General features: G+C 43.2%; 1 protein-coding gene across 2 annotated transcripts in view; it reads right to left on the bottom strand.

Annotated features, from left to right (window-relative positions):
• Positions 1–289: 289 nt before the first annotated feature.
• Positions 290–9,517, bottom strand: part of LOC308528863 (WASH complex subunit 2A-like) — a 72,876-nt gene continuing 63,648 nt past the window's right edge. For both annotated transcript variants that reach the window (XM_081104720.1, XM_081104719.1), the window contains 8 exons: positions 8,708–8,836; positions 8,500–8,580; positions 7,816–7,938; positions 6,795–6,857; positions 6,249–6,461; positions 3,271–3,888; positions 2,317–2,494; positions 290–630 (listed from right to left, as the gene is read on the bottom strand). In XM_081104720.1, coding sequence (XP_080960846.1) covers positions 494–630; positions 2,317–2,494; positions 3,271–3,888; positions 6,249–6,461; positions 6,795–6,857; positions 7,816–7,938; positions 8,500–8,580; positions 8,708–8,836 — 1,542 coding nt within the window. In that variant the 3' untranslated portion in view covers positions 290–493. The remainder of the gene's footprint in view (positions 631–2,316; positions 2,495–3,270; positions 3,889–6,248; positions 6,462–6,794; positions 6,858–7,815; positions 7,939–8,499; positions 8,581–8,707; positions 8,837–9,517) is intronic.

Here is a 9,517-nt window from a genome sequence, read left to right as displayed (position 1 = left end):
GCTAATTATCTATCTATCTATATATATCTATATATATATCTATATCTATATATATAAAAGCCTAAGTGACCAAATGACTGGTCACTATGATGCACACTGACCATCAGGGGGCAGATGCTCATCAGTGCGCTCCCACAGCCAACCTCCCGCAACACCCCCCCGCCCCCCCCACGCCAACCTCCTGCAGCCCCGATTGCCAGCCAGGCTGAGGGACCCCGCCCATGCATTAATTCGTGCACCAGGCCTCTGGTATAAATACAGTTTTAAAAGAACAAACAAAACAAAAAAAAACCACTGTGAAACATTTATTTTTGTTTTGCAGTATTAAGCATGATTAAAACCAGTGCAGAAAAATACAAAGTGCATTTAGTAAGAGGTGAGTATACTGTTTCAGTATTTGCTTCTGATAATTCAGTTAAGACAAAAAATGCATAAGACAACGTTATTAACTCAAGGATGTAGCTGAAGAGTGAGATGGCATATTCTGTATGCTCTACTGGCCTCCAAAGGCATTCAAAGGATCGTCAAATATGTTGGCCACCTTCTGTTTAGATCTTGGTTCAGGTGCTGCCTGTGAAGAGCGACTTTTTGGTTTGGTTGTCTTAGCCTGGACGCCAGAGAAGATATCATCTTTAAAAAGAAAGAAAAAGAGTTGCTAAATAGGCAAAAAAAGAAGAAAAGAAAGAAAGAAAAGAAAGGAAGGGGAGGAAGGGGAGGGAAGGGAGAAAGGGGAGGGAAGGGAGGGAAGGGAGGGAAGGGAGGGAAGGGAAGGGAAGGGAAGGGAAGGGAAGGGAAGGGAAGGGAAGGGAAGGGGGAGGGGGAGGGGAGGGGAGGGAGGGAGAGAGAAAGAGAGAAAGAGAGAGAGAGAGAGAGAGAGAGAGAGAGAGAGAGAGAGAGAGAGAAAGAGAGAGAAAGAAAGAAAGAAAGAAAGAAAGAAAGAAAGAAAGAAAGAAAGAAAGAAAGACACAAACAAAAAAAGAAAACATCTACACCAGCTGTGGGCAAACTATGGCCCGCGGGCCGGATCCGGCCCATTTGAAATGAATAAAACTATTGAAAAAAAAGACCGTACCCTTTTATGTAATGATGTTTACTTTGAATTTATATTAGTTCACACAAACACTCCATCCATGCTTTTGTTCCGGCCCTCCGGCCCAGTTTAAGAACTAATTGTGGCCCTTGAGTCAAAAAGTTTGCCCACCCCTGATCTACACAAACCACCAAAGACTCAAGTCTGGTAGCAGAATGGGTTACCAAAAAAACACCACAATAGAGCCAAGCCTCTTAGATTCTGGTTGGCTACTAATTAAGTTTTATGATCACATACAAGTCACAGGTTCTCTCTGAACACTATTTTTCAGCTATGAAGGTATATTCTTATTTTGGAAAAAAGTACGTATTCACACCAATAACAATATCAGCATATCAGAAAGATTACAACCTAACTCTTAATAATGGCTACCTCTAGGTTTGTTTCCCACTGTTTACATTTTCTGATGAGAATTAATCTATTACAAGAGGTATGTATTACTTCTTTTGTAATATAAGTCTCTTCTGCACCCCATGGGATGGGAAGCAGGTGGAGATGGAGCTCACAGCTTGCTTGGGGAACAGACCCAGTCTGGCACTTCAGCACCAGCTTTCTACCAGTTAACTCCAAGGTTCCGACCTGGGAGAGAGAGGGGAAGGAGTAGGAAATGTATATCTGGCCTCAGCCCAAGTTTTATTACCAACACCAAGTCATTACATTTAGGGTTATGAGGCATTTGGCTTGCCCATTAATAAAGTAGATGTTACAACATGGAGAGAAAATGAGCATATTTACAAACACAGATCTTTGACGAGATGTAAAGTCTGAGTTATAACCTGCTTTCCTATTTAGTCCTGTTTTCCTGAATTGTCCCTCTGGACACTGATGCTTTCTCTCCACCTAGAACTCTGACTCAATCAACTGCATCACGCCCAAGGCAGCAGCCTCTGTCAACTTTGCATGTGGCTGACAATTCTGATCCTCCTTTCATAGCATCAGTGTTCAGATTTGTCACAGGTAATTGGCAGGGGGCATAATAAGATAAAAGTTAAATTACACTTAAAGGTCAAATTCTGGGCTCCTTCAAATCTTTGATGTCCATGATACCCAAAAGCTATTTCACCATTTACCTATCCATCCTCAGCCTAATTCGGGATTACACAGCAAGCCAAAGGAAACCCATCAGGAACATTTTCCAGGAAAAGGCCAAGATAAAGGTAGCAGGAGAAATACCAAGTCACTGAATGGTAATAATCTCTATGTCATGTGTAGAAAACCCAACTTACCCATGTCATCATCAAATATAGACTTAGCTTCCACTTTCTTTTTGGACTTTTCTTTTGGTTTTACAGTTAGGTCAGCAAAGATATCAATGTTATCATCAAACAAGTTGGGTTCAAATGTCCTTTCCTTCTCTTTTGTTTTTTGTAAGGGTTTAATTGCTTCTGTAGCAAATATATCATCCTTGATAAGGTAAAAAACAAGCAAAAATAGTATTAAATCAAAAACTTGTTACTAAAAACACTCATTTCAACAAGTTGCAGAAATGCAACCTGCCAGTGTTCTGGAACAACATGACCCGCCTCCTAGATTTCTGCCTGGCCCAGTCCTTCCTATTCTTCTGGTCTCAGCTTAATGCCAACTCCATAGAGAGGCCTTCTCTACCAGTCCTATCTGAAGGAGCGCTTCCCACCTATCCATCACTCTGCCCCACTACCCTAGGTTGTTCTCCATTTGACACTTAACATTATCTGTTGCCCTGTCCCAAACCCCCTCCCTGGGAGCTCTGAGAAGCAGAGCACAGGTCCTAGTTCACTGGTGTCTCCAGTACCCAGATGCTCAATGCACACCTGCCCCCGGAGTGCTACTGAGGGCCTCACAGTCTGTGCTCAGTCATCATCTAGGGCCTGCTTCCCCAAGAACCAGGTTCAACACTCAAACCGCAAATACTGCCTTATATAGGCCACAGAGTGGCATGACAAGGAAGCTGGTTGATAAAAAACAAGATCTGTATCAATGGTTATGGCCAGCCAGCAATTACCAACTATATGAAACAAAACAAAAAACTATTTCTGAGTAAGTTTCAGAGTTATTAATAAGGGAACCCAATTATGATCACTAAGCAAGTAGGTACTGGGTAGCAACAAACAAATCTTATGTAATCTATAGCTCAAATGAGACAACTGGTATTTTCCTTCATATAGAACCAGGCATGAAAACACACTGTTATATCCTATTACCTCAAAAATATCTTGTGCTTTTGAGACGGCAGCTTGCTGACCATTGGATTTTGACTCGTTCCTCTTGCCTTTCTGATCTGGAAAGAGAAAGTCCTCACCTTCCAGGAGAGGGAAGGGACTTGCTTCCTTGGCTGGTTTTGGCTTAACAGGCTGAAAGAGGTCGTCATCACTACCAGCCTCAGCCGGAGCAGGACCCGTGGGGCTCTTTGCCTCACTTCCCCCAAGCAGGTTGGCGGGGCTCTCTGCTGCCTTTGCCTTGGCTTTTCTTCTTTCCGCGGGCTGAGTTTCAGTGTCCTTGGAAAAGATATCTCCAGAATCAAAAAGGTCACCCCCCAGAGGCTGACCCAGAGATTTCCCAGAGGGGCTTCTGTCCACTCCAGGCACCAGACCACCTGTCCAAGTCAAAGTGGCCGCTGCCAAGACCTCCTCAGAGCCATCTTCTCCACCAGCTGCCCTGGGCTGTGGCTGATAGCCCGCCGGGGAAATGGCACCATCTGACAACTGTGCAATGGGTCCTCTGGGGACACTCATGTCCTCAGCCTCACTGGATTCCTGGGCAGCCAACCGTCGAGCTGCACGGGTCTGCGGCCTGCGCTTCCCAATCACTTTGACCCGGCTCTGCAAGGACAAAAGACCACATGTTGATCTAGTGATAAAAGTGTCCAAAGCTAACACAGCAAGTAATCAGCAACTCTACCTCAATCAAGATATTATCTAAGACACAGAAGAGGTTATTTAAGATGTCCAGAAGTTTAATAGCTCCTAGTACTCCAAAACTAAGTCATTTTCATCCTTCACTACTCCCCATTTTTTAGTCTTTTGAAGGCAATTTCTATTCAATTTCATACAAAAGGCTTCATCTGCCACTGGAACCCGAACAGAAATGTTGGTGTTCTGTGTCCCATAACCCTTCCTAGTCCCTACTCGGCCTGTGGATTTATTTCAAAACAAGAAAGAACAGGAGAAATTCTAGCACTGACCTTTATTAGAGACTAAACTAAAATCACACTACAAGAGCAGGGAGATATCAAACAATAAAGAGAGATACTATAAGGTGCTTTTTTCTTCAAATCAACAAAAAGTAAATTCAACTGGTAAATACTTTACATTAAAAATGTAGCTTACCAGTTGGAGAAAGGTAAGTTTTACATGATCTCACTCATTTTTAGAATATAATGAACAACATAAACTGATGAATAAAAACAGATCCAAAGACATAGAAGCATCGAACAGACTGGAAAACCACAGAGGGAAGGCTAGGGAGAAGGGGGGTGGGCAAAGAGATCAACCAAAGAACTTGTATGCATGCATATAAGCATAACCAATGGACACAGACAATAGGGGGGTGAGAGTGGGCTGGGAGAGGTCAATGGGGGAAAAGGGAGATATATGTAATACTTTCAAAAATAAGAATTAAAAAAAAAGAATGTGGCTTACAATCAATGATTCTCTCTCATCACTGATGTTTCTTTTTTCTTTTTTTAAAAATATATTTTATTGATTTTTTACAGAGAGGAAGGGAGAGGGATAGAGAGTTAGAAACATCGAGAGAAACATCGATCAACTGCCTCCTGCACACTCCCTACTGGGGATGTGCCCGCAACCAAGGCACATGCCCTTCACCGGAATCGAACCTTGGACCCTTGAGTCCGCAGGCTGATGCCCTAGCTACTGAGCCAAACCGGTTAGGGCACATCATTGATGTTTCTATCTCTCTCTTCCTTACTCTCTGAAATCAATAAAAAAAATATATATTTTTAAAAAGTGGCTTAAAGAGATTAACCAAAGAACTTGTATGCATATATGAATAATCTATTGGACACAGACAATAGGGTGGTGGGGGTCTGGGGTGAGGGGCAGGGGCAGGCTATAAGGTGTCAATGGGAGAAAAAAGGGGACATATGTAATACTTTGAACAATCAAGATTTTTTTTAAAACGTGGCTTAGAAATCAGAACTCTTAATATAACCTCAAAATATGAATCAGTTATTATAGTAATGTGATATTTCCCAAAATATACAATCAACTCATTTTGAGAATGTATAAGCTACTCTGGGCAAAGTAAGTACTTGACTGTGTTTGCCTATTTCAAGGAAATTAACAAATAATTTGAAGAAGTCGCCATTTAAACTTAACCAAAATGAAAGCTAAAAAACATAACAACAGGAAGTTTTATTTTTCACAAGGAAAACCAGTTTGGAAACACCTGAAAGGAATGTATCTGCCAGGGTTTCCAGGTCCTGTCACTTACTCAGAGATCAGCTACGGCCTTCTAGAGAAGGAAGAAGACTAGATAGAAAAAAAGAGAACCAACTCAAATGAAAGCAAAACCTGAGTTCACAATCCACCCAGCATAAGCCCGCAGTCCTGTGGAAGGGTGTGGCGGGCCCGTACTAGCTGGGGATCTCTGAGGAGGGAGGTTGGGCCACAAGGCAGGAGGGAAACATCACAAAAGCAGTCAAGTCTGAGCAGAGCTGTCAGTGAGGGTGCAGCCCCAGCTGATGGCAGCTGGGAGGGGAGTGGGGGGGAGTGTGTTCAGAGAACGGTGCCTGGAGTGACTGGAGTTTAGGCAGGCAGTGTGGGGTGAGTGGTGGGGAAACTGGAAGCTCCAGTTAGCACAGACTGGAAAAGGTTTACTACCCATCTAAGGGGCTCTAATGTCCTCCTTTGGGCAGCGAGAGCCAGCAGAGGGACACAGTCTGCTCCGTGCTTAGACCTCCGGTAGCAATGCAAGAAAGGTGGGAAGTAGCGGGTTTCGCTGTGGCTACTGAGAAGAATGTAAATGTAACAAATGTGGGCAGTAGAAAAGTAGATGCAGAATTAGGGAGGTGGAAGGAGGACAGAGGCTGAAGGAAGGATGAGGTGACTCTTCCAAATGGAAAGTTGGCCTATCGTGTGTAACTGATGAACGAGAAAGAAACATACAAGTTGTTTGGCTAAGAAAAAAGCAAGCAAGCAAGCGCAGGGCGCTTCATCACCTTGTTGGCACTGTGTAAGGTGTCGGCCTGAGCTGGAACATCAAAACTCACGCCGGCCTCCCCACTCCCAGGAAGAGTGGGTATAGTTTCCAGACTCTGGATTCTCCCAGGTTCAGACGAAGGAAAAGCCAATTCTGGCAAAGCAGAATGCGTTCCAGAGATCTGGGGAGCCGCTGCAGGCAGCAGTGCTGCTGGGTTAATCGCTAAATTTGCCTAAAGAAGAAAAATAAAACTTACTCGTACATTTTCTTAAACACAGCAGTCCATTACTATTACTGTGACACATGGCGAGAGACTCAAGTGTACATAACGAATAATACAAGAGGAGAAATGCAAGTCCCTCATCAAGTTTAAGACTAAACAGAACGTTATACACCGGTGCCCACCACTGGCCCAAAGAAAAGCTGTTACAGACGCAGTGCACAAAAGCAATGACTGGAGGGTGGGGAGAGAGAACACCTGCAGCCGCTGACAAAAGTAAAAAACCAAGCAGGTGTACAGACGCCACAGGGTGGGCTATGAGGATTCCAGACATGTTATAATTACTTGTATTTTCCCGATCCGTAGGGATGGCTCTTTGGTTTTAAATGGAGCTGGACCTGGTGAGTCCTGTGTGAAATTACAGTCAGTTAAAAATCCATTGGGGAAATAGAAAGAATAGTGTCTCTTGGATTACATTTATGCCTGTAAAGAAATCTGCGCTGGAGCTGAGCTATCGCTCTCTGTAACTCTCCATCGGGAAGGGCATTCCGATCTCTCCTGGGGCCTCACAACATTTCACTAGCATTACTTCCGTTATACCCCATCATCCATTGAAAGTGACAGGCTGTCAGACTACATGGAGTGAAGGGAGAACAGATCATGAATAAGGTACATGAGAACTGTAAGTGAGCCAGAGCATCCAAACCTGACCAGTTGGCAAAATTACATGCTAGTTATCCCACACAAATACGACCAAGCACACAGAAATTCACCCACAGCCTGATGCACTGCTTCTAGGAGCAAAAGAGGCTGAGACCTGGGAGGAGGCACTGGAGATGTGCTAGTCCTTATTTCACAACTCAGCATGCTGAGGCCTCAGTAGACACCCAGGGACAACAGTGAGCCAGAAGCAGAACTCCCGTCCAGTCCTGGCCTCTTCTCAGGAGGCCCCCCATAGGGAAGATGGCTGAGGACAGAGACCTCACAGGAGGTAACATGAGGGGGAACCAAGAAACTGGATGCAACATATACTTAATTCAAATGTAATTCTACTCCAAGGTACCCCAAAGGGAGAAATGGGGGTCCTAGTGGGAAAAGATTCTTCACCCCACCTTAACTCTATCTTAGACTAGAATTTGGAGGTATTACAAAAACAACAATGATAAGTATGGATTCATGGACTGGACTATGGGATGAAAAGAGAGATGAACAAGGATGAAAAAATACAATAAAGAAAGAGAAGTGGTCTTAGGTGATATTTCCTCCTAATTAAGAGCACTCGGCACCCCCTGGCTCAGTAGAATGAAGTTCATCTGGACTGGGATGCAAACAAGAGCTCAAAGTCCTTAAAGCGATCAGTTCTAACCTGAGCGGTTTCCGGTTTCCATAGCCTTTTTTCTTTGATACCTTGAGTGGATTCAGGATGTTTCTGGTTCTTGAAAGAGCCAACAGAGTGATCTTTTTTCACTACCCTCTTCTTTTCTGATACCTTCAAATGAAAAAGAATAATAGAGGTCTGCCAAGCAGCTTAGTCATTTGAAAGAAAAGTCATAATGCAATAGAAGAATCTTGGTTCTGAGTTTTAAGGTCATTTCTCAAATGAAAGCTGAACTAACTCAAAGGCAGCATTTCAGAAATAGCATTTTAAAGACTGACTTTCTCAGGAGTGTTCTCTGCAATAAAAAGGAAGAGTACTTACAATATCTACTGGGACAGGGGCAAATGACACATATAGGCTAACCCTCAGATTTAAAGATTTGCACCTGAAAAGCATGAATATTTAGTAACTCCTTTGCATGCATTGACCTTTCAACAAACTTAAAAATCAAACAAATTTGTAATAAAAGAGCCTGAGTTAGTTAATGTTTTCATGTTAGCTAGGGAACAGGAGATGGGGACAACACCAACATTCTCAGCACATTATTTGCCAATCATTTATTATGAAGACCCACAATTCTCTGGGTATTTTCTTAATCCTGTAACCAGACATTAATTTCTTTTCCCAGAAGCCTTCCCACACACCCCAGTATTGAGAACAAAAGGCTGGTACCAAAGGCTGGGACTTGGCAGAACTGAAAAGGTCATCATCTTCATCATCCCCAAAGAGGCTTCCAACACTTGGCTCTAACAACTAGAACAGACAAAACTCAAATTCAATATCCAAACCAAAACAACTTATAAAGAGAGCTAGGTGAGTTGCTGAGATAGTACCCAATACAATACCACAGCCATGCTGTGGAGAACCATTTGGCACTGACCCTGGTATTTTTGGTGCCGGAGAAAAGATCAACATCAGGGTCATTGTCCTTCTGGAGCTTGTGACTGAAAAGGAGCTCTTCATCCTGGAAGACACCTGTGCTCTTTGGGTGGGCATCAGGGTCGGGACTCTGGGGAGAGAGGGGAGAGGGGGTGTGTTTAGGTTTCTAAGGATTTCTCTCAATGAAATCGCACACAACTACAAAAATGGAACAACAAAGATACCTCCTGTGGCTTTGTTTACAAAAGCTAACGGCTGAACACAGCCTAAGTGTCAAACAGAAGGGGAATGACAATTCACATAATGGAATACTATGCAGCTACCACAAATAGTTGAGAATATATAAATACAGATAACAGATACTTAATCTGGAAAGATCCTCTTTCAACTTTTGTGTAGTATCTGAACTTTTTACTTATGTCCTGGCACAGGTATAACCAGCCAACCTTCCCCTATTCCCATCTACCTCCTACTCCACTATCTTCAGATTCCAAACCAGTTCTTTTTGTTTGCTAGGATGTCTGACACTGAAAGTTACTATGTACATTACTTGGTTTGACATTATAATGCCCCAGATTCTAAAATCCTCCCCTATTTTGTTAGTATCACATCCACAAATTAAAACAAAAAAACTCACTCTTGACAAAATGGGTCACATTAAAAATTAACGAATAAGCCCTGGCCAGTTTGATCAGTGGTTAGAGCATCAGCCTACAGACTAAAGGGTCCGGATTCAATTCCAGGTCATGGGCATATACCTGGGTTGCAGACCAGACCCTGGCCCAGGTCAGGGCATGTGCAGGAGGCAACC

This window comes from Myotis nattereri (assembly GCF_964212035.1).
Source record: "Myotis nattereri genome assembly, chromosome: 13".
Classification (NCBI taxonomy): Eukaryota; Metazoa; Chordata; class Mammalia; order Chiroptera; family Vespertilionidae; genus Myotis; species Myotis nattereri.
The sequence above is the reverse complement of the archived record's forward strand: the minus strand, read 5'-3'. Positions and strand labels throughout refer to the sequence as shown.